At 37.0% G+C, this 25,796-nt stretch overlaps 1 protein-coding gene across 3 annotated transcripts; it reads right to left on the minus strand.

Annotated features, from left to right (window-relative positions):
- Positions 1 to 6,304: 6,304 nt before the first annotated feature.
- Positions 6,305 to 25,027, minus strand: KCNA2 (potassium voltage-gated channel subfamily A member 2). Of its 3 annotated transcripts, XM_026677974.2 has the most exons (3): positions 24,317 to 25,027; positions 21,627 to 23,130; positions 6,305 to 7,372 (listed from the first exon to the last, which is right to left on the minus strand). In XM_026677974.2, exons 2-3 carry the CDS (start codon positions 22,984 to 22,986, stop codon positions 7,362 to 7,364), a joined length of 1,371 nt encoding a protein of 456 aa, XP_026533759.2. In that variant the 5' UTR covers positions 22,987 to 23,130; positions 24,317 to 25,027; the 3' UTR covers positions 6,305 to 7,361. The 3 variants fall into 3 exon arrangements, with proteins under 3 accessions (XP_026533759.2, XP_087816170.1, XP_087816171.1); XM_087960044.1 differs by lacking the exon at positions 6,305 to 7,372 and having other exon boundaries at positions 21,128 to 23,130; XM_087960045.1 differs by lacking the exon at positions 6,305 to 7,372 and having other exon boundaries at positions 21,128 to 23,130; positions 24,292 to 25,027.
- Between the last annotated feature and the right edge of the window lie 769 nt (positions 25,028 to 25,796).

The raw sequence follows: 25,796 nt of genomic DNA on the forward strand, positions 1-25,796 counted from the left end.
TTTAATATAACAGCACAGGATTGTTGTTGAAATGACTTTAGCTAAGTATTTTTATTGTTTGGCTTTAGCTGTTTTCTTATTGGATATTGCATATTTTGCTAACTGCTCGATTTTTTTCTATTAACTGCATGAGAGGAAAGAGGGGTTTGGATAAATGTGAGAAAGGAGGAAAGAGACTCGAGGAACATAAGTGCTGTTAACTAGTCTGGGGCCATCTTAGATTGAATGAAACAGGACCAATGTTCAATCTATCCAAGAAGTGGAAGGTGACGGAGAGAACTACCAATTGCCAGGTATTGGCAACAGAAGACCCACTTGTTAGGGTGAACTTGGGTGAACATGGAAGGGAAAATTTGGACAAACTTGTGGGGATGTCTGTGAAGGAAGTTTAGCCACCTTTAAAATTGTCTAGATAGAGAGATATTCCCCATCAATAATTTACCAGCTGGATTATTTCTGAAAACAGGTATACTATTTTTTAAATGTCCAAGTGACAGAAAGGATAGTAAACCTGTTTTCTAAAAAAAAAATGAGAAAAGTCCAAAATAAAAACTCAAAGAGATTAAAGAGACTAAAACTGAACAAGCAAACAAGATTGAGTTGCTATTGATACCTTGAAGGGTTCTAATGGAGTGCTCTAATGGAGTTATTTTTTGATAAGCAGACGCTACCTGAAGACTTGCTTAGGCTAGAGGCTACTGTTGAATAGGTCAATGGAGGCTATTGCCAGGAAAATCTTTGCCTGTCTCTGGCTGATGCACCATTTTAGTCCTACCTGTAGTAGGAAGTTCTTGTATTTGTAACTGATGCCCTTGTCACTACTCAGTTGGATCAATCTAATGTGCTTCATTTAGGGCTGCCTTTGAAGACTATCCAGAAAGTGCAGTTGGTGCAAAAGAAAGTAGCTTACTTGTTAATGGATGCTTGTTGCCATAACATATAATCCTGGTCCAGTATTGGCCTTTAGTTGACTTCTAGGTACCAGTCTGTTGTGGCATCTGCCCTCTGGAATACTTTACCATCTGATATGAGATTGGGGCTCATTCTTATTGGCCATCCAGAAAATGCTGAAAACCTAGGTTAGGTTAGAAAGTTAGTACAATTTGGTTGGATGATTTAATGTGATTGTGTGGTTTTTATTCTCGGCTACCATGTCTGTTCTGTATGGTTGGGTTGTATGTTTTAATGGTCATTCATGATGTGGTTTCTGTTTCAAACATTTGTTCACTGTTCAGAGTAACTGTGACAAGACGGGCAGTCATATTAGATAGATAGATAGATAGATAGATAGATAGATAGATAGATAGATAGAGAGAGAGAGAGAGAGAGAGAGAGAGAGAGAGAGAGAGAGATTCAAAGTGCTAGTTTTAACTATATGGAGCTAGACTGCTTGGTGTCCTCAGGACCACCTACTCCCATGAGAAATGACTACCTTGTTCATTCTTCCCAGGAGAAGGTACTAACAGTTCCCCAATTATGTGAGGTGAGATGCGCTATGCTGAAGCTGAGATAATGTTTTTTATGAGCAGCATTTGGAGGGAAAGAGTAGAAACTGCCAATCTTTGACCGCTCTTCTAAGGGAGTGTCAGGAAAATAAGATTACGGTAGATGCTCTTCAGTCAGTTGTTCTGGATATTGTTGCTTTGAGTGACTTACCTTCTAATACTTCATTTTCCTTTTTCTTAATATAGACAATTTAGTTGTTTATCTTGTTTAGCTTGTTTATCTTAGATATTCTAATTATGCTAATATAATTATTATAATATAATTAAGCATGCATTTCTGCAAGTCCAAGGAGTCTATGAAGTTATATAAAATATATATAATAATAATAATAATAACAATAATAATAATAATAATAATAATAATAATAATAATAATAATAATAATAATAATAATAGTAATAGTAATAGTAATAATGTACATGTGTATGTCTGTAGGTAAGTATGCATGAATGTATATAACCCATACCCCTCAAAGAAAATCCAATCAGCAAGCAAACCATTTCTGGAAATGTACATAGATATAAAACACTTTACACTTTAATTTGTTAGGGTTTCTGTGCTGTGTAGTTCCACTCATTGCCTGTTTGCATTTGGTTTGTAATGCAATGCCACTGAATAATATTCCAATAGCCTGGAACTAATTATTTTGTATAACTTGTAAATCCATTGGTATTAAATCTCTTGTCCTATCCTCAGAAGAATGGGCATGTGTGCATCCAGTGTCCTCTATGTGCCTGTACACAACCACCCACATTTAGCAAGATTTTAAGCAAGGACTATCCCTGCATATTAGAAATGACAGTCAGTCTTGGTTTGCCTTCTTTGCAGCAATATTAATCAGCAGACAGAAGCACACTTATTGGTATCTAGTTAGAGTAGTTTAAAGTAGTATATATTGTGTGTAAAATTGCAGACTTAGTAGTTTCATCACATGACACTTGTGCAGAAAATTATTATAAGGAATGAAAGCCACTCTGTAGACTTGCAATTTGATCTTGTGAAAAAAAATGAGTCCAATAGATTTAACTGTAATTAGTGTTTAGGTATGTTGGCCAAAACTGATAACTATGCATACTATATAAATAACAATAAGTACAGATCATTCATTTATTCTGGGATAGCATAAAATTGTTTGATTATATCCTTGGAAGTTCCTCTGTAGAATTTTATAAATTTACAGTCTAAAGCAATGATCTGATATGTTACATTTGGGTGATTTCCTCAAAAGAGAGCTATCAAAATACACTCAAAACAGTTAAAATGCTTCCAGATTATTCAGGAAATGAAATCTGGCATATTCACTGTCCATGACACTCTAATTATAGGAGAACTGGAAGAAATGAATTTGTAAACACTTCTTAGATGCTGAGCCTGAGCCCCAGAGTTATTAAGTTATTAAGGATGCTAATATGCATTGGGTACAGTACTGTGAATGTGATAACCTCATCATATTCACAAGAATTAAAACTGAATATATATATTTCCTTTAAATATTTTTCTAGCTTGAACTATTAGATAAAATTCTCTATATGAGTGGTCGTATTATCAATGAGTAGCTGTTTGTAGTAAATGTGTAAAAGTTTTCAAAAATGACCTTCATACTTTTCTAAAAAAAAACTGTAGTTGATTGTTCTGATAATTACCAGAACAAGAAATATTTTGTTTATTGAGTATCTATTTCATCAGAGTTAGCATTCATTTACATACATATTTTAAATATTTTTTTTCCATCCAGGTAAAATATGTGTTGTATGAAGTGTGCCACTATGTTAAGATATCAGCATGATTGGTTGAGCTGTTGGTTGATTGGTTGATCAACTGGTTGGTGACCTCTCCAAGAAGTCAGGTGGAATGATGCCATAAGATCTTCTGTAGTCATAGTTACAGTATGTGTTTGAGTAAAGGTCTATTGAGTACAGTGGTGGGATTCAAAAAATTTTTACTATCAGTTCTGTAGGCGTGGCTTGGTGGGTGCAGCATGGCTTGGTGGGCATGGCAGGGGAAGGTTACTGCAAAATCCCCATTCCCTCCCCACTCCTGGGTGAAGGTTACTGCAAAATCTCATTCCCTCCCCACCCCACTAACCTGCTTTCCAGATCCATTCTCCTGTGCAGGGCAACAAAAGAAGAACCAGCCAATCAGCTGGGACTCAGGAGGCAGAGAATAGATGGAGGCGGGGCCAGTCAGAGGTGGTATTTGCCGGTTCTCCGGACTACTCAAAATTTCTGCTACCGGTTCTCCAGAACTGGTCAGAACCTGCTGAATACCTCCTCTGATTGAGTAATAGCCCATTTTTCATTCTGAGCATTCGCTCAGAATGACTATTATACAGATTTTGAATGGAATCTCAGGAAGTGTACTCATTACTAGATACAGTATGCCCAAGCCTTTCAGAAAGCTGAAATGTGTATGCAGATACAAAGCTTGTTTCTAAATGAATATTGGAGAAAGACATGTTTCCACCATCTAGAGAAGATGTGTCAAACCCACAGCCTACTGGCCAGCTAGTAATGCAGCCCTACAAAATAATTAAAATATTAAAAAATAAAGTGTGTTATTTATATATATATATAATTGATATTTTATATAAGTTATATGCGGCCCACGACAATTTCTCTTCACTCTGTGTGGCCCAGGCAAGCCAAAAGGTTGGGCAGCCATGATCTAGAGTCACACAACTGCAACTGCACCCACCAACCACATCCCCAGGTTTTGATCATTGTTTTATCCTACCAAGAAGTCACCCTTGGTGGAAAGGAAAATGCAGCAAAGGAATCCAGCAATTGCTGTCTTTAATATGTTCTACTCAATGGCCTTGTTACTGAGGCAGAATAGGTCTCAGTAGCTGGGGCAGAAAAATTTCTAGTCAGCATACTTTGCTAGTGTCCCAAGGACTGAAGAAATAATAAAGTACCTCTGTGATAGAGGGTACCTGTTCTCACTTTTTTCATAGATGTTAGTAGCACCTACTGATTTACATAACAGAAAGGAAGCATTGGCCATCATTCTCGTGGACTTTTCCTAATCATAGCAAGGGTTTGATGAATCTGTCAAAATGTGAGCTGCATTCCTTGCTCAACCTTGGCTAGTTTAAGCTGGGAGGATTTCAACTCCCGGAATTCTCCAGCCAGCTGCATTGAAGTCCACTCAGTTAAAGTGGGCACAGTTGAGAAGCATTGCCCTAACATATATAAACTGCATTCCCTAATATATCAAGGGCATGCATGCATCTGTGGTCCTTTATACCAGGGGTCGGCAGCCCCTGGACCATGGATTGGCACCAGTCCCCATATGCTCATATGCAGGATTCAGGCGGCACACGAAACTATGCTCTCCCCCACCCATCCCCGATCTACGGAAAAACCACCCTCCACGCGGAACCGGTCCCTGGTGCTTTATTAGAAAGAAGTTGAAAGGGATGGTTTCTCCAAAAGCAATGTGATGGAAGGCTTTAAAAGACAGGCTGTCTCTTCATGGACATCCCATGTTATGCCTTGTTTAATTAAAACAATTTCCATCTTCTTTATTTATAGTTATGGTTTACAAATATGAATTTCATAAACCAGCATATAAATGAGCCATTAAAAACTGCTTCTAGGCTTTATATCCATGGAGATGAACTTCATATTGCATTATGAATATTTTCTGGGGAGTCTGAGCTTTTCAGTGCTCTGCCCAACAACTATACCTATCCAAGATTAGAAAAAGGCTAATAAATTATGAAAAATGAGTAAATAATTTCATAAATCTGTTTATATAAAATAATTAAAATGATTGCATTCCCTCCAAGTTATTTCTTTGGTTCTTCCTTTTTCATATCCTTAATAAATCCAGATGGCTTTATAGGTTAATGAGGATATAGGTTTCCATTAGTAAAATAATTATTAAAGTAATGTTTGTAGGAGATCCTTATTGATGAAACCTTATATAATCCTTAATAATAACCACAGTCAAGTTCTGCTATAATAATACAACCCTAATAAGCTAGTGGGGTGAAACCTAAACTTGCTTCTAGGCAATTCATTTTTCCTAAATTCTTGTCTTATCTGACACAACTGAAAATGTAAGATAATTTATATTACATCTGAACCCTGAAGCTTTGTGTTAATCTCAGATGGCCTATAATGAGGTTAAATTACAACCCAAATTTTCAGCTTCATATGTGAGAAGAAATTATGAAACGGGAAAGGAAACAACTGAAGTAGAAAGGACACAGCAGCAAGGGAATTTTCTAGTCAGAATAGCTGATCGTCTGCAGTCTGAATACCTTGTAAGCTGTTGCCAAAGGATCTCAGTCTGGACAGGGTTTTTCTAAACTGTTTTAGAATGAAGTCAGTATGAGGACAAGATAAGAGCAGCTTAAATGCCCCTACTCAGATTAAAATGGAGTTGAGCAAGGGCTTAGTAGCCCTTGAAAGCCCAAACCACTGATATATACATTGTGGAACTTAGGATATTAAGTATACATTATCCAAAATCTATTTCTGGTATAATAAGTGGGGTATAATATGATACAAAGGTAAAGGATCCCCTGTACAGATGAAGGGGGGGTGCTCATTTCCATTTCTTAGCTGATGTATTATCTGAAGCCATTTCCATGGTCATGTGGCCAGCATGACTATATGCCAAGATGCATGGGATGCTATTCCCTTCCCACCTAAGTGGTACCTATTAATCTACTCACATTTTCATCCTTTCGAATGACAGGTGGGCAGGAGCTGTGGCGAGTAACTGGAGCTCACCCCATTAGGCAGCGCTCAGGTCTCAAACCCAGGCTATTAGCTTTCCAGCTGACAAGCTCAGTGTCTTTAACCAATGAGGTATTGTGCCCCCTTATAATATGATATAACCAAAAGTTATATCAGTTTAAAAATTCAAAGAGAAATAGCCATTTGTATTTGCCAGACCAAGGGATCTTCCTTCCTTCCCATTAGGAAGAATTAAAACTAATTACTATTGCATCATTATGCCAGATTTTGAATCTATTTATCTTAAATATTTGTAATAAGTACAATTATTCATTAATCAATATAAACATATAAATGGGGGGGGACAGACTAGAAAATTCAAGTTCACTTTATAGGGATAACAATAATTAATTATTAGGGCTTTCATACCTTAGTAGTATTTTAAAATGAAATTCCAATTGATATCTTTTGACTTATATTGCTGGGAAATACGTATTGTTTCAATTTCTTTCATTTAATACAACAATAGTAACACTGAGAATCAGTAGTTATGCTGAGTGTTTACTCATTCTGATTGTGTTAACTATGAATTTCTGAAAAGAACTGAGATTGCATCAAATATGTAAGTACAGATATATCTATAGGTATAAATATAGATGTAGATTACAAGTTAATATTTGGATGGAAGAATATCAGGCTTCAGATCAGAGTGTGAAGTCCAAAAACATCATGGAAGAAGGGAAGGACAAACCAGTTCCATACTTTGCAAAGAAATCTGCATAAATATGTACTCATGAGAAATCCAATTCCACTCAAGGATATATTTACAATGATTGTGGAGTAATTCTCACCAGGTTAACATAGAATGCAATCACAAAGAGTTAAATGAAGCTTATTCATGGACAAATGAAGACATTTTTGAAAGCCTAAAGATGCTTCTTGGATACAAAGAAGCTTGTGATTAGAAGATTTGCATACCATAGTTTGATAAAGCGCTGCCAGGTTCTGCAGGCAAAGCATGCTCTTTGACATTTAGTTACCCTGGTTTGTCTCCTTTTAGACTGTAGTTATGATGTTGCTGCAAAAACATCTCTGTTCAGGTTCTCGGAAAGTATTTGTTCAATACGAAGGCCTACTTTGAAGAAAGCAGTCGTGTGTCACTGTGGATTTACAACAGTTCTGAAAACAACAAGAGGCACTTTTCTTCAGAAATAAAAGCTATAGCTCATCATAACACCGATATTGATTTGTTTGTACAGCAAGAAGAAGAATATTACATCATTTATTCAATAACCAGTTATCTTTTGGTCTGAAAGGTTACCTTGAAATTACATCTCTCTTTCTCCTCTCTTCCCCATTTTCATGAATTTAACTTATTTACTTCTATTCTAGCTTTTGATTTAAAAAAAGGTGGAGGTCAGTCAGGGAGATCCCATAGAATCCATGTCTGTAGATCTTGATTCTTTAAGATCTGTGCAAGTAGACTTGTGCTGATGTGTTTCAATGGGAACTAGGATGGCACAGGTGATGGATGGAGATGGCTCATTTCCTTTCCACCCACTAGACAAGAAAGGGAGATGAGTACAATATCAGTGTTTATCAAGAAATTGCTCCATAGTGGACTTGAGTCTAAGGGAGCAATTCCTCTGTGGGAAATTCTTGACAATACATGTGAACAGAATCTATCCTAAAAATATGTAACTCCTCTGAACCCTTGCCATGGAAACTAAAGCTTGGGAACTTACTACAACCCATAAAGCTTCTCATTATTTGGATGTTGGGTACACACAAGTAAACTGCTCCTCCAAAAATGATACTGTGTTTTCCAGAAGAACCATTATGAACCAAAGCACATGAGCAAGAATGGAGACAAACAGCTATGTTTCTGGAGGAGATGCAGTGGACTTTAGAGCAAAACCAGTAACAAACAGAGATCTTCCGGCAATGGAAATAACTACTAATTGAGCTTTGAGGCAGCAAAATTTATGAAGAATATAAAATCAATGTGTAGATCTTTTAGAGTCCTACTGCATGCAGCTAATGAAAGCACTGGGGTTCCCACATGATTAGCTGCTGCAGTAGCAGTATGCACCTGACCCAGAATCACATCTACAGAGCATATAAACCGTAACAGCCGAGCTGATACAGAAACTGGATGCAGGAGATCTTGGGGCAGTGAAGAACTGCAACGGTCAACAAATTGGCAGGAGGATCCAACATTCGGAAACCTGCTAGTAGAGACAAAAGGGGAAAGCTACAGGATGTTAAACACAACCATTATAAATGTGGTCTGGAAAAAAATATATCAGAATATTGAAGCAGAAATAATGCAAGAACTATGAAATGATTTGTGAGTCATGTTCCATTTGAGTGAGCCAAATGTAAGAGCAGAAGAAGAAAAATGTTGAATGGTCTTCTGGCTTCTAACAATCATTTCTGTGGCACAGAAATGTTTGCTGTTTGAGGGTTTGAACAAGAGAGATTGAATGTAATTGAAGCATGCTGGAGATTATCTTCATACAGGCAAAGTTGTCAGACACATTTTGAAAAGAAATGTATGGATAAAGAAATAAAAAAACAATGAAGAGGTTCAAGAAGTTGACTTATCTTTATTTTCTCTTCTCTGGGGAGGAAGGGTCAAGACAAGTTAAATGGGTGAAAAATAATAACACATATTTGGATAGAGTAGGAGGTAAGACACAGGCAGAAAGAAAGACGCTAGGAGTTTGGGGCTTAATAAAGCTGAGTATACAGAGTTGTATTGAGCAGATCTGAGGTGAACTAATGTTATTTACTCTTTTAGAGGTTAATTTGTCTTCTTTTGCTTCTCCACCAATGAAACTGTAAATAAGTTAAACTTAAATTGTCCGAGACTTCTCTGCATCTAAGGAAACCAATGTGACTTGTTTTCATTGTTGATCCCAAAAAAAAAAAAAAAATGTCCAACACAGTTCAAACTTTGTCCTTTAGCTATCTTTAGGTAAAAGCCCACACTGATCCTTATTAGTAAATTCTTGAAACAATTATTTTTGTCTATTAGCTGGAATCATTGTAAACAACTTGTAATCATCATTCACTAATGATATCAGCCTATAGTTTCTTGTTAAAGTCAAACCTGTTCCCTTTTAGGCATTAGAGCTCTATTGGCCTGTTTCCAGCTCTCTAGCCTCTTTTCTCCCCGTAAGATATAATTCATTCTGTTTTGCAAAGATTGTAAAAGTTCATCTTCAATGCATTTATAATAAGAACTTGATAATCCATCTAGTCCAGACACCTTTCCTGGTTTAATCTTTTATATAGATTCAGAAGCTTTCCTCATTGTTATAGGCTGATTCATAATCCGTTTCTGTTCCTCTGTAATCCTAAATAAATTTTTGTTTCTTTATATTCTTTAGATATTTCTCCAGAGAGATGTCACTTCCTTGAGACAAGTTAGAATTATATTGATGATATGCTTTTTTGTGTAACCATTAATACAGTATTTTCCTCTTGAAATTTCAGTATCATTATCTTTCTTTCTTTTTTTTTTTTTTGTAATGTCTATCCCAGCCACTTCCCCAATTTGTTTACAAACTCAACATTTTTTTTTTGCTTTACATAGTTCTTTTTTTTTTTCTATTTCTTTTACTGTTGACATAGATAGCTGTCATTGTAAAAGTTTAATTTGTTGAGAAAGGCTAGCCTTCTCTGGAAATTTTCTTAATCCTTTTTTTTTCACTTTATCTCACCCAAATTTTCCCTGGCTCTTACTTTTGAATTCACTATTACATTGCAGCATCTCCATGGTCACATGATCTACATTTGAATGCTTGACAACTGGTTTATATCTATGACCAGTGTCCCAGGGTCATGTGATCAACTTTTGCAACCGTTTATATATTATTTTTCTTTTTTTAGAATTTAGTGTATATTTTTAAGGGAAAGTACCAAGCGGAATTCAGTTGATAAGAGTTATATGATATAAAATAGATATTAGAAGCTGAATGTTATAATTTTATAATGTATAAATTAAATGTTTAATGAGATTTGAAAGGATAACAATTATAAGATATAAAGGTGACACACTCTACTTGGTAATCATAGGGGAAACCTTGCTTTTTAATGTCTGGAAGGGGAGGGAATTTTCTTTTTTCTTTTCCCTTTCGGGATGATGATGGAAAAAGAACGTATGAAATTAAATTGTAAACAGGACAGACAAAAGTACAAGTATAATGACTAGAAAGATATAGAAATTTAGAAACAGATATGTAATTCAATTAGAAGGGAATAAGATAATTATAAAATAAGGTTGAGGAAAGTAAGGGAAGGGAAAAATTATTGAGAAATTGATAAAATAGTGACAAGATATGAAATTGAATACAAAGATGAATATGTAACTAAGATTATATCTGTATGGAGATGTGATAACCTGGAATCACGCTGTTCTCTAAAAAAAGATGTTCTATTTTTATTATGTTTTGTGAAAACCCAAATAAAACTTTTACCAAAAAAAAACAACTTTTGCAACCGTATGAAAAGCAAAGTCAATGGGGAAGCCAGATTCACTTAACAACCGTGTTACTAATTTAACAACTGCAGTGATTCACTTAACAAATGTGGCAAGAAAAGTCGTAAAATGGGGCAAAACTCACTTAACCAATTTCTCACTTAGCAACATAAATTCTGGGCTGAATTGTGTTCATAAGTCGAGGACTTCCTATAAGGTAGAAAAACAAGAACTTATTTCTCAGAAGGAAAGAATGTCTGAGAAATAGCAAGACACATATCAGCACAACATTATGTTTTAATTTTTGTATATACATTCAGGGAAGGCTTGTTTAATTATTATAATTTAATTGTGTGAGTGTGTGTGAGTGTGTACATGTGTGTATGCATGTAAACTCAAAGTGGCAAATATATCTTGCCTTATTTTTCCCACAACAATGATCCTGTGAGGTGGATTGGATTGAAACAGATGATGAGCCCAGACTTCCCCAGGCAGCTTTCATATCTAAGGGAGGTCTAGAACCCCAGTTTCCTGGTTTCTAAACCAGCTTAACTGGCTCTCAAACAAGTTATACTGTACAAATGGCCAGTAAGAAGGAATCACGTCAGATTGTTCACCTATGTGAATATGTCTTCAATCATTCCCCACTCTACACAGCCTATGATTACTCTGACTCAGGATTATGAAAGTTGTGGAGCGTGCGAAGATGAGAAAGGCTGAAATATTTAAGGGATTTCAATACTCATTCTCTGGTGTCTTTCATACATTATATTGTACATCAGGTAGACCAATTTGGTGGGTTCCAAATTATATCATCAGATAATTATCAATAGCAGCAAACAGCGGCAGAAATATGTTGGGAAAGTAAGAATACCATGGAATAAATGTATGAAAACTTGTGAGGAAGATTTTTTTTTTTTAAAAAAAAAAATCTTTTTCTGACTGTAATTCTGTCACTGTAATCTCTCTTCTTTCTCGTCCTCTTTCTAGTTACAAAATGAATTCTTTGTAATAGAAATATTTATTTTTAACTGGGATGGGATGGTTGACATTTTCAAAATTGGTGATATTCTGTGAGGAATATATTTTGAACACATGATCAACCATACAGCAAATGTCCATATAGGAAACACATGCACGCACACACAAAACCTAGAACGGTGTACAAATAAACCATCTTAGTGGCAGAGAATATTTCAGCTCTCTTCATTAACAATAAGTTCTATATACATTGTGCAGTTTAAATGTGACTGATGTCTGCATTTTCGTCAAGCAAACACATGGTTAAATGATTCAACATTCCCCTGAGTTTTCTTTCTTTAGCATCCTCTCACCATTATTGGTCCCATTCTTCCAGTAACCATGGAAACAAAAGATTCGGTTCCATGGCATCTTTATTATGTGTTCTTCTTGGATTTCCTTTTTCTTATTGATTCTCTTAAATAAGGCAAACACATACTTATTTGAACCAATGTCCTTCTTTTTCACATTTCAAGCAATAATTAATAATATGAGTTTGTAGGACATCTGCAGTACCTTAGATAACAGGGAAGCAGGTGCACTTGGCTAATAACATTCCTTGCACTCGGTAAAAAACCAGTCTTACAAATCTTGAAAGAATTAGAATACACACAATTTTGTTACATATTTACACATACACATAGTTTGGGGGATTAAATTCTTAATAGTACATTAGACATCTCATAGCAGCCAAAATATACCCGAAAATATAAATAGGAGCTAAGGAATTCATTTGTCTCTTGTCACGTTAAAAATAGGCTGAATTGTCGGATGGAGTAAATGAACACAGATATTCTGAAACCAAACCAAATCTTGTTGTTTTATTTATATTGGAATCTGCAGGCTAATGTGCAGTAATAAATTTAGGAAGAGCAAATGGAAAAGTTGGTTTTTAAGCAAGCCAGCTATATTGAAATTCAGCTGTGATATCAGAATAGAATAAAATAATGCTATTGTACTTTAGTCCAAAAATCTAGGCTACCACAAATGGCAGCAAAAATAATTCCCTGTGTCCTTTTGCTGTATCTAGTCATCCTGATTTTTGCAGCTGATAAATGGTAGCCCTAAAATGAAATAGCAAGAGATTAATTATTAGACTCTAATGAGCTGTTTCTGAAACTTGGCAACTTTAAGATGGGTGAATTTCAATCCCCAGAATTCTCTAGCCAACATGCTGGCTGGGGAATTCTGGGAATTGAAGCTCATCCATCTTAAAGTTGTCACGGTTGAGAAACATTGCATTAGTGAATCAGAAGTTCTTTACAGTGATGAAAATAAAACAGTGAAGAGGCATTAGAAGACCTACCCATCTTTTCAGCAATGGCGAGGGAAGGAAGATGTACACAGTAAATTTAGCTTAGGCTGAAGCATTACAATCCACTGAGAAAGCATTAAGCAGATTCTGACCAAATGGGCAGAGAGCTCTGCAGAGTGGGCTGGTGATCAGCACTTTTGAATAAAAGGGCACCTGAGCATCTGGATGTGTGCTTTGCAAAAAACCTTTAAGGGCCCTAAAATCAGACACAAAAGGCTGTTTGTATTTTGTGCTTGAAAAAGATTTCACTCTGCAGCCCTAATGTAAAATGATTTAAAAACATAACAAACACGCTAGTGAATTGAAGAAGAGGATAAGAAAAAAATATTGCATTTTCAAGACCAGCCCTGCGTTGTGACATGTGCTTTCTTTGAGCTAGTGCCCACTTTAAAATATGCATACAAAGAAGTGGCTTTCCTGCAAGAATATTATGCCACAATGAGTTTAGTTCCACAGAGGAGGCACCAAAGTGTCATGATTTTGGTAAGGCTGCCAGATGTAAGCTGCACAATCTGGTAGACCACTAGATGACAACAAAGAGAACTAGAAAGCTCTAATTCTCTTTTGTTGGGACAGTGGTGCTCCAAATTTTTGCACCCCAGATTTGGTCATCTTGAGAAATCTCCATATCCTTTTAGGTCTCTCTCTGTTGCCTCCTCCTTGCTTCTGGTCTTCTAACCAAAAACATGTGCCTTCGACAGGCACTAACAGTGCATCCATTCTATTTATGGATCAAATGAAATGAATCTTCCTATTGAAGGGTAATTTTTTGACTATGCTCATAGCTGGAGTGGAAGAGAACTAAGGAGCTGTAAAATTAGAAAGCAATTTAAATGTCAAAGGTGGACTGCAAACAAATAAATGCCTTAGTTCATAATTAGGCTTCACTGCATAGTAACATGAGGACTAGTGACGAGACCCAAACTGCAAACTTCAGATCCAGATTAGAATTCACAAAAAGCCCAGGAAGAATTGGATTACCCTTTTTTGACAAAACAGAGAATGGAGCTCAGCTTTATACATTTCTCCAGTGTTGGAAAATAAGAGAATCGTATTTCAATCCATTGAACTTTATACAAGTAGCTGGATCTGTTTTGCAAATTGGACCCTTCTCTAGTGTATTGCAAACTTTAGAAAGACTGGGACATTTGAGTAATAAATTCAGTAAATCATGATGACCTATTAATGATTTAAGTACAAAGCATGACTTTCTGAAGACAATTCCTGCCACCTTTCAGTTTTTCCCCTCTGGATTTATGCATAAAAATGCCCATATGTACATGTCCTCATGCTGCATGCACTTAACACCATTTTAGGTATAGCACAGTGTTACAAAAGTTACAGGAAACAATGCAGAAGGCAGCTGCAGAAATATATGTGTATGTGTGTATCTATATACATTTCTAATAGCTGCTAAGAGTTTGTAGAAGTTGATCAGTTCATCATGAACCTTCCCTTAATATAAATATTTTATTCTCTTTTCCACTTCCCTTTTTGGGAGGGGACTATTTTTATATTTTATTTATTCATTTTAAGAGATTTAGACATCTTGTGCTTATATATTAATATATTTTTGTTTTGGCTTTGCCACCTAAAGTCTGTAACTTTAGGTGCATTACTATATTTGCTAATTTTAATGGTTAATAAGATGCTGTTAAAGGATTATCCTGCTAAATACTATGTGGCCTGATTGCTTTTTAGTTTTTCTGCCACAGTTCAGAAAACACAATTAAAATACAACAGTAACATATCCAAGATTATTCATCAAGCCTCACTGCCTAAGCAAAATCCAGTGTTCTTCTATAGGGCTTATATATAACTTTTCTCAAGCTTATAATTATGCCAAATGCATTATGAAGTTACAGAATTTTCCATGTTTAAAATGCTACATTTTTGCACCTGGGTAAATTATAATATAGACTTGGAATTCATTACTTAGGAATAATATCTAACATCAAACGAGTAAGAAACGGAAATGTGTATTAAAAATAGGAGGCCCGCAGTATATGTTGAGTTTTTAGAAGATTCCTGTGTTTATTTAATTTTGTTTCAATAGATAAATATAGGTGCCTTTTAAATCTGAAACAAAAATGGGTACCCAAACTGGACATTCAGCTGTTAAGGTGGCCATCAATCTAGTTCTATAGAGCATCCTTCTCTACTCTAATAATTTTTGAGTGGTTTACAATTCTCATCATCTCCAGCCAGCATAACCAATGGCAGTGATAATGATAGACATTATTACTAAATATTGAATATGGCTGAAGAATACTGAGTCAAGGAACACTATAACATAATTATCCATGTTGGTAGGAACTAATACCAAAAAATCGTTGTGCACATTTGGATGATTTTCTAAGGGCAGAAACAAAGAAAACTCCCTTTTTTTAATTCCTGGCCCCTATAAAATGTGGCTCTACCATGTATAATTTATCTTTTAACCCCAAATTAAGAGATGGTCACAGAATGCACCCTTCATTGTTCAGGCCAATTTGCCTTGTAGAGAGAATGGAGTAACAAATATGATGATTGGTTAGTAACCACTAAAGAAACAAAATCTGATGAGTTTTACACTTTACCCAAATTGGCATATTTACAGAGACCTGAAATTTATTTAGGAAACAATTGCTGACAATAGATAAAAAAGTGAATAAGACAGAGAATGATATAGAATATCTATGACAAGGATATGGTTGGCTGAACGATATAATGAATAGGAGTGGAAAAATTTTTATCCTGCAATATTTTGTTAGGTTCCACTTCTTATTTTATTCTGATGCATAAGAAAAATGGTTTTAAGGAACAAACGTTATTCATATCTACTGGATGAGATTAAAAAAAGAATAAAATATTGGGAATTCATATGCCAACTGCAACAAATTTGTTACTGTACTTGATAGTAGGATTTAGAAATGGATCCATTTCTGAAGGTGAATGCTCAGCTACCAAGTGTGTGAATTACAAGAGGGTTATCTTCTATTGTACATTCAGCCACGTGGGATTTGGACACTGCAAGAATATGCAAGGTCTTTTTCAAGATATTCAGAAATAAGTGATTTCATAGATCCTGCTATATCTATGTAATGCAGAGGTCTCCAAACTTGGCAACCTTAAGACTTGTGGATTATATGCTGGCTGGAAAATTCTGAGAGTTGAAGTCCACAAATCTTAAAGTTGCCAAGTTGGGGGCCCCTCATGTAATGGAACATGTGGATGACAGAGGTAAAGAGAGAAGAGATGCTACCTAGGAAACGATTAGACAAGAGATGCAGGATTCCCCAGTGACTTAATGATCAGAGAAAGAAACTGAGAAAAGACCTGCCCCAAGTGGATGAAGCAGTTAAGAGTAGTAGTGCAAAGTTTGTATTTTCAAAGTACCAACTTTGTACTTTCAATTTTCTGTTAATGTAGCCTTGCAATAAAGTAAAATTAGTTCACCTAGTCACGTCTTCTGGTTTACTTGAAAGGGCTGACGAACAAGGAGAGAACTTCAATTTACAAGAATACTTTTTTTTCCTACTCTTTCTTTCTTTCCAATCTAATTCGTTCTCCTTTCCTCCAATCTATCTATTCCTTCATTTTCATAGAAATCGGATCAATGAAGAGATTAGGGGAATATTCCATATGTCGACTCTAACACAAATGAGAAAATAGGATTTTCATACATGTTTACATCATCTGTGTGAGATTCCTATGAAGACATCCCAAATTGTAGAGCTATTTGTATGGTTTCTTGCTCTTTGGAACAAGTTAGGTAGCCATCCCATAATACCCAGGGCTTTTCTAAAAGGTTCAGACAGGGTGATGCAAGGGTCTTCCAAGTGCATTTGAAGCCATTGCTTATCAAATGTTAAAGTCTCAATGTATTGTTCTATGCTTGTCTAGGCTGACCTTGGACAAATCTGAAAAAACTAAGCAAGGTTAGTGCTTGGATAAGAAAATGCCCAAAAATACAGAAAAGTAAACTGGATGGGAAGTTAGGAAAACATCTGTATTGTTGCCAGGATAAAAACATAGACAGACCCATGGGCACCAGGAATTAAATTTGATCTAAGAGAAATATAAATATTAAATAATATAATATTATTGGCATGGAATAACTGCACCTGCCCAAAGAGTTTATTTAATCGGTAGTTTGGCCACTTCATAGGCAGTGAGAGGAAGTTTCATCTTAAAACTGCAGATTACATCATCCTTGTTTCATTAGTCATCTGAACCAACTTCTAATATCATATATTCCTTCCCCCTCCTGTGTCTATGGTTGCAGCTCTGTGCCTCAACCTCCAAGAAGACAAAGCTCTTATAGTGTTGTTAAGGCCCAATGGCAACCTGCTGCTATGGTAAACTTCAAGTTATTTTCATTACATCTGGGATGCAATACAGAGGTCAAAATAGTCATCATTAAGAGATAAATCTGGCCTTGGACACCACAGAATGTTTTGCTGTCTGAAATTCATCTAGGTATCTTCTGTTCTCATTCTCACAATAGTAAACACATCTAGAATCTTTCAATCTTAAATAAATGACTAGAGAAAAATGCTACAGAAAAAACACGTCAGTGCACAGGTGTAAATAGGTGTATTAGTAATTAGTGGGAGCTTGGTCAACCTATGGAAACTTTTGTAAAGTCACTATATTAAAACTTTAGGCTGACTACAAATAAAAAGTTTATCCAGATGCATAGTCAAGAATAGTTGAATGACATGGAATAATCAAAACAACTAAATAGCCCAACTACTGTTTTTAACATGAAATATGAATTATTATTTTTTGTAAATTTGCATCGTGGTGCCTTTGCACCTCTTAACTTTTTATGACACTAAATTCTTTTTTATGCAGTCAGACTGGGGTGCCCATTCAAGGTAGCCTCCATCAGAGTCCACTATATTTGATACTCTCCTTCCAGTAGATGTGCAATTGCAATAGTAAAACAACCAATATTATTTGGAAGAATTAAAAAGCAAAAAAAAAATTTCATTCCAGACAGAAGAAAAGGAAAGCCATGAAAACAGATTGAATAATGTACAACATCAAATACTGAAACAAATGAATTTCAGAAAACTGGGAATTTCAGTGAAATAATATAGCATTGTAACAAGGATTGTAATGATTTTCCTTTCTGTGGAACTGGGCTTCCTTCTCATAATTCTGTTACAAAGATGGCCTCTTCTTGTTCTCTGGAACCACAGGAACTCTACTCCATATTGACATGTGAACAAAACACAGTGAGAATTCCTGATATTGATCTCTTTCCCCTACACTTTTGCAAAGACTGTTTTGCTGAATTGTAGAGGACAGACCAGCTTGAATCTTTAACCAAGTATATTTCTTCCCTTATTAGGGGCGCAGTGGGGGGGGGGTGGCAGTGGAAAAGAGAGAATATTTTTGACAGTAGCTTGAGGCAATAGGAAGGATTACTCTATTCCTCCTCACTGCAATGAAGGATATTCCAAACTTAGCTTTTTTTTCATTCATGGCATATTTAGCAGAGATGTTCTTAGAGATATGATGCAAAGATATTTGTCACTATCCTGTAATAATGGCCCACGTTATTACCATTAACATAAAGGGGAAACCAAAACTACCTCATAAACACCAGTGCAGATGATCTTTTTATAGTTAGTAAGGCTTCTTATATTATTCAGTTATTTTCTTCCAGTCTTCATTACAAAATGAAATGGAATAACTTTTCTTTGGCTGGAGTAGGAGGAGGAAAACGACCAAGAAATTTGAGTTTTGTCCAGATTTTTTCAGGAAAAACTTTTGTTACTGTTGTAAACAACATTTTAGCAATTGTTATTTAAACAATACTCAGCTATAAACAGATCCAGCTATCAAGGTTAGCTTTCTTATAGGCTGAAAAAAGTCTTTCCTGGAGCAGTAAAACCTATTTTATGTATTTCTTAAAATTTGTTTAAAATCAGATTGTTGTGATATATTTCCCTCTTGGAATAAAAACAGATATCACTCAGAATCAACCAAGTGGCTTTTTGATTATGCAGGTTGCATGGATTTGTATACAGTTTAACAAACATATACGCAATCAGGATGACTATTTTGGCACATATCCATTTTGCAGATGAATCTATATTCCCCATGCAAAATTGTAGAACATGAGCTGAGTTGTAGCACAATAGGTAAATGTGAACTGAGTGGACTGCTAGCAAGTTGGTTTTCTGGCATAAACACCTATACAACCTCTTTATCATGTGCCAAATTCTTCACAGAGCACTCAGTTCATATTTTCAATATGTGATTTAGTCCTTACTGCATTCATTCATGTCAATGCAGGAATAGGATCAGTAAAGCAAACCCCAAATCACTTACAGGATCTAACTGCCTTTTCTTGTTGGGAATTTCAATTGCTGTAATCCATTTTCTAAGATCTAGACCAGCACCAAAGATATGTGAATGCATGTATGTAGGTAAATATTTAGCAGCTCAGAATCTGGGGCTGTCATGAGTCTTCAAACAACCTCAGGGCCAAATCACACTAGGCAGTATAGGATTTGCAAGTGATGAGCAGAGGATTTGCTCATAGGCATAATTATCTCATTATTGTTATTTGTTGCAAATGCATCTTTCCTGGAACGTTGATTGCAGAATTGCCTTTTATTGAAGAACTATCCAGCCCCATGAGGGTTGCAACTGCAGCATCAACAGGGTACAAATCCAAGATGCCAACCCAAGAAGAGAAGTCCATGTAGAAGAAGCCGTTGCCTCCTTAATGGAAAGCAGTTAATCCAGCTTGAGGTGTGAAGTTGGCCAAAGTTCTCTTATCATGTTACACTTGGGTGTTTTTTCTAAAGATTCTAAGAGCCAGATATGGACCATTTTTACTCTAATCTTGAGAACAGTGAATCCATTGCATGAGAACATTCCAAAGGAAACATCAACTTTCAAGCTGCACATTGGCACATATTAAGATATGGTCAACTCTTCCTCTGCTTATAGCCATGTGGTGCAGCTCTATTAGGACATTTTTCAAAGGAAAGCTATTCTGTACCCAAACGAATGGCCTTGGGCTGGCTTTATTGCATAAACCCATCCTCATATGAAAACACATTTCCGACTAAATACCAGATTTGATGCAGATTGAAAGGAAAGTATGCTGTACCTTTGCATCTTACTTTTGAATCTCACGGTTCTGCATGGTTAAATAGTTCAAGAAATTTCTGTGTGCTCCAATCTTTTATATTTAGATATCAAGTGTTTAGTTAACATTTGTTTGACACTGTCACCAGAGATCTTTTTATTACAAATATTTTTTCCCATTTCTGGTCAGCCATGTCTCTATATATGACATCACAATGAATCCATTACCGGTTTCTTGATATATATGTGACGTATATGATTCATATTACCTTAGTTGGTTTGCCTACTCAAGCAAGCAAACATTTTGGGTATTTTTCTTGCATATCAAATTTCTGGTCAGCATACATCCTTCCCCAACTCAATTGCTTTAGTTTTTCTTTTCTCTTTTTTATGTCCACGAATTTCCTTCAAGCCACTGGACAATCTAGAATCACTATAAACAAGTATACTCTATAGTCTACTTAAGAAAATAGATATATTTTATGTAATAAATATTAAGATCCATGCAACAAATATCCATGCAGCTGTACTGTAATACTGGTTAAATGTCTCTGCAGAATAAATATATTCTAGGCCACAGCTTATTTGCTCCAGCATTTGAAACAATATGCTTTTCAGTTCTGCATATGTAGGTGACACCACCACCACCACCCCCAAAAAAAACCCCAACAAAAATGTGTGCTTTTTAAAAACAAACGTCTCCAGGATCTTGGTGAGTCTCGACTAAAGAAACAACAATAACAAAATTTTCCTACCAAACAGTGCCTCCTGCAATCCTCACACTGACATGCTGCAGTAGATGTATCCAATGCAGCATTTTTGGTTCAGAAGCATAATCTGCATGGTACAGTCTTTTACTGGCATTTCTGATCTGGAAAACCTGAACTTTAAAAAGTAATTTGGAGAAATGTTTCCTTTAATTAAACCATGCATGACCTTTTGTATAATTTCTGAAGCTTGAAAGCTATATAGTTGCATACTATTTCCTTGGAATAAATACTCGTTTGCATGGGTTGAGTTCTATATTTTAAATTACGTTTATCTAATTGGCATCTGTGAATAATTGTTGGTGACATGAAGAGGTTGTGGCTTTTGTTTTTCTTCAATGCCATTCATCTGATATTGTGACATAGTTTTGCCTTAAATGTTTGATATATTTGGAAACCCAGACATCTGTATTAGAAAAAAAAATTGCATGAAAGCTTGTTCAGCATTCAGTGTTAAAAAGAGTCACTTACACAACTATTGCTTTCCATGCAGAACCAATACATGTTGCAGAACATATTGTATTAACTACAGTGCAAGGTATTATGCAACATCTGCAAATGTTCCACTTGAATTTTAAGTATATTATTAGGGTTCTCTCCTTTTTATTAGCTAGACATCAGTTAACATTTTAGTTATATTAACATAGTTTGTGTTAGCTAGGGTGCAATTGGCTGTTTTCAAGTGCTCCTCTCTAAAGTCCTCATTGCTATTATTCACACCTTCTTGTATCTCCATATAATCAGACTTACTAATAGTGGAGGCACTTCTGCTTTTCTTTAGGTCAGGGGAAGAAGGGATCTTTGGGCAGCTGGTTACTTGCAAGTATTGAGCTTGCTCCTCTCCTTCTGTCTCACGGTGATAGAAGTAGTTGAAATTGGACACTATAACCGGCACTGGTAAGGCAATTGTTAGTACACCTGCAATGGCACACAAGGAGCCAACTATTTTTCCACCTATGGTCGTGGGGACCATGTCTCCATAGCCAACTGTCGTCATGGAAACCACAGCCCACCAAAAAGCATCAGGGATGCTTGGGAACTGAGAGTCAGTCTCATCAGCCTCTGCAAAATAGACAGCACTAGAGAAAAGGATGACACCAATGAAGAGGAAAAATATCAAGAGGCCTAGCTCCCTCATGCTGGCCTTAAGAGTCTGTCCCAGGATTTGCAATCCCTTGGAGTGTCTGGAAAGTTTGAAGATCCTGAACACCCTCACCAAGCGGATGACTCGAAGGATAGCAAGAGACATAGCCTGTTGACCTTGTTGGCCGTCTTCCGGTTTCTCAGCCAGCTCTGTGCCAAGTGTGATGAAGTACGGAATAATAGCAACAATATCAATGATGTTCATGATATTGGTAAAAAAACCAGCTTTGCTAGGGCAGGCAAAGAATCTCACCAGGAATTCAAAGGAGAACCAAATTATGCAGAGTGTTTCTACTATAAAGAAGGGGTCTGTGAAAGATGTTTGCTTCTGAGACCCCTTTGTGCTGTTGGAATAAGGGCTGGGGTTGCTACTGCTACCATGCATGCCTTCAGCATCATCACGGAATATAGGCAAAGTTTCTAAACAGAAACTTACGATAGAGATTAGGATGACCATGACTGAGACAATTGCTATAATCCTGGCTGGTCCAGAACTTTCTGGGTATTCAAAGAGAAGCCATACTTGTCTCTGAAATTCATTTTCTGGTAAAGGCCGTTCTTCTTCCTTGATATAACCTTCATCCTCCCGAAACATCTCCATAGCTTCTTCACCAAGTTCATAAAACCTTATTTCTTCTGAGAAGATGTCCAAGGTTACATTAACGGGCCGTCTCAGTCTGCCACCCGATTGGTAGTAATATAAAATAGCATCAAAGCTGGGTCTGTTTCGGTCAAAGAAATATTCATTCCGGAGAGGATCAAAATATCTCATTCTCTTTTTAGGATCTCCCAATAAGGTCTCAGGAAACTGAGCAAGTGTCTTAAGTTGTGTTTCAAACCGAAGGCCCGAGATATTAATAACCACTCTCTCGCAACATTCATGATCAGTTTCTGGATTATAAGTGTCCTGAGGATGACCAGGCAAAGCTGCTGCTTCATCTGTGGGATCTCCAGTAGCAACAGTCATATTTAGGCAGTTTTAATAAAAACTTTTATGAATATCTGGTGGTTGGGTGGTGTTCACTGAGATTCTAATATCCACTGGAAAGTTATGCACATGGGCTTTGATGTAGTTCATGAAAACAGGGAATTCGTGGAAAGAGTCTGTCAGCTGAAAAATAAAGAAAGAATAAAATAAGCATTTTCTCTCACACTCTTAGCCAAGCGTGTGTACATTCCGTGTGCAAATTTTCGGTTGAATTTATTTGGTCTGTATAACTTGAAGAAGGCCTCTGATCTCAAATCATGAAAAAGCTATACCATTTGAGAAAATAAAGATATCAGATGAAATACAGAAAGCTTTCTAACTGGCAAGTAGCAAATAATAGCATAGTTTATCACAACCATCACAGCATATTCTAAGAGCTTCAAAGCCCTGCCAGGTTCATTCTCTGCACTAAAGCGGTAAGATGACCCACACAGTATTTCAGCATTCACCTTGATGGTTCAGAGGTTGAGTTAAACTGTTATGTCAAACAATGGAGTGCATCATTAGCACCGTGCATTCTAGATTTTAACTTCTCAGTTGTACAACCCAGCCTCTCTCTCCTTCTCTTCCTACTTCTTCCCATTGTCTTTGCAAGCTCTCCCTGTGCTGTTGCTGCAACTTCTGTTGATCTTCTGTCATTGCCAAAGAAAGAACAACGAAGAAAAACAATTCACATTACCTCAGTCTCTGACACTGATTATCTGACCTTAGAGAGAAACACAGAGATTCGTGTTTCCAAGAGTCTCCTAAGTTCCTCTGGCAATGTGTTGAGTCAGGGAGGGAGGGGGGGAGGGAGGGAGGGAGGGAGGGAAGGAAGGAAGGAAGGAAGGAAGGAAGGAAGGAAGGAAGGAAGGAAGGTCTCAAAAATGGAAGCTATGTGTAATACTGAAGTAGAGGTTGCTTAATAAAAGGGAGGACTTCAACGCTTTTCTTTAAGGTAGTGCCTATATGAACTGAAATCCTTTCTTTATGATAAGTGGGAAGATCCCATACTCAGCAAAAAAAAAAAAAACCTGATGTCCCCGGTGTCCTCAAGAAGTATGACATTGCTTGGAAACTAGCGCTTTGCTCAAACCGGAAAGGCTATAAAACAGCATTGATAAAGATTCAGTTGTTAAATGCAGCCCTTTGCTCACTGAGTTACATTATAGGCTCTCGTTATCCTGGGTAAAACAAGAGTAGTAATTGTGACAGTGTGAAAAATAGAGATACACCTTTTTCTTCAAAATCTTTCCTCTCCCCTACACACCTTGCACATCCAAAGACACACACACACACACTCACATTGCAGTGGCAGGAATCTACACACCATTTGACATCTGTGCTGTTTGCTGTTGTCGAGTCGGCTGCAGTGTAGTCTCCGCTGGGCTTCCTTTTCAGGGAAAAAAACACAACATCGTGGGCTCTGCCATGCGTTGCTCAGCCAGCTGCGTCCGGGTTCCCATCAAAGAAGCACTGGGTTTCATTTGGCATGCAGGACATGACCGGGGATGTTCTGCTTCTGAGCACCTGAAGAATATCCCATGTGCTCTCAAGATCTCAGCCCCCAAGCCCCCCTCCTGGGGTTGCCCTACCCTTCGCTGGATGCTGCATCACCAGTCCTCCTGCCTCTGGTTGGACTTCTGGGAGGGGATGCTCAGTGCCCTTAGAGCCACAGGCTGCTATCCTGCCCTCTTCTCTCAGGACATGGTTAATTCTTGTTGTTCATAAGAACAACCAAAGGCTTCCTGCTTTCCAGGAGAAACTCCCTGGCTTCCAATCCTCCACAGAAGACAGCTGCCCTCCTTCCTCACTCACGGGCCAGGATGCAAGAATGAAGGCAGGGGAGGCAAGTCAAACACTGCTTTTTCATCCGAGTTCCTAAGAAAGAGATTTTTTTTCATGGAGCCGACCTGTCCTTTTTCTGGATACCCATCAATACCAACAGTCTGGAAGGCTTAGCTGCAGATCGACTTCTGTTGGATTTCCCCACTGCCTCCTCTCTGCTAACCTCCCTTCTTCTTATGCCTTAGAAAAATAGTACAACCCTGACAAGCTTGCAGCCTTCAACTGTTATACTTAACCCCTTGGTTACCAACACGAAGTCATCGGAGGCAATGAGATGCTCCTTTCTTGCCCTCCCTCTTTCGCTCTCCTCCTCCCTCCTCCTGTTTTGAATTGCTAAGAGAATCCAGCCCCCTTGGGAATGGAAGGTTTTTAAGGCAATATTTCTGAATGCAAAATGGTAGAGATAGCTTACAACCCTTAGATACACAAAATGGAACAAAAACACATCCAAGCTTGATGTTAGATTTCTTTTTGTTTTATCTCCACTTCATAATTACCCAAAATCATAAAGAGGTTTCAGTTTAAACCACAACCCCAGCAGCTTAATTTTTACGTTAGCTGTCCTATAGAGTTCCACATCTTAATCCCTCCGATTGCTTTAAAAGGCATCCTGTTTTAGTGTCATTATCATTCATACATATCCAATAGTTCCTTTCTCCCAAACCTCCTGCTATAACTCAGCACTTCCTGAATTTTTGCTTTGCATTACAGGGAAGGAAGAATGATGTCTCATGCAAATAGGTTTGACCATCAAAGCTCTATTGAGACCAGTGTGTGTGTGTGTGTGTGTGTGTGTGTGAACCATATTAGGAAAATGAATGTAAGGTAGACCTGGATAAAAGTATCACCAGGCCAGGTGTGTGAAGCATTTCCAAAGCTACAGAACGCCTGGCATCATTTTGGAAGCATGGATCCATGTGTGGAGAAGGCCCTGTTCAGTTGAAATATGAAGCATCCATTTT

Source organism: Notechis scutatus, chromosome 3 (assembly GCF_049901735.1).
Source record: "Notechis scutatus isolate UNSWTSFEM ecotype Mainland chromosome 3, rNotScu1.2, whole genome shotgun sequence".
Lineage (NCBI taxonomy): Eukaryota > Metazoa > Chordata > Lepidosauria > Squamata > Elapidae > Notechis > Notechis scutatus.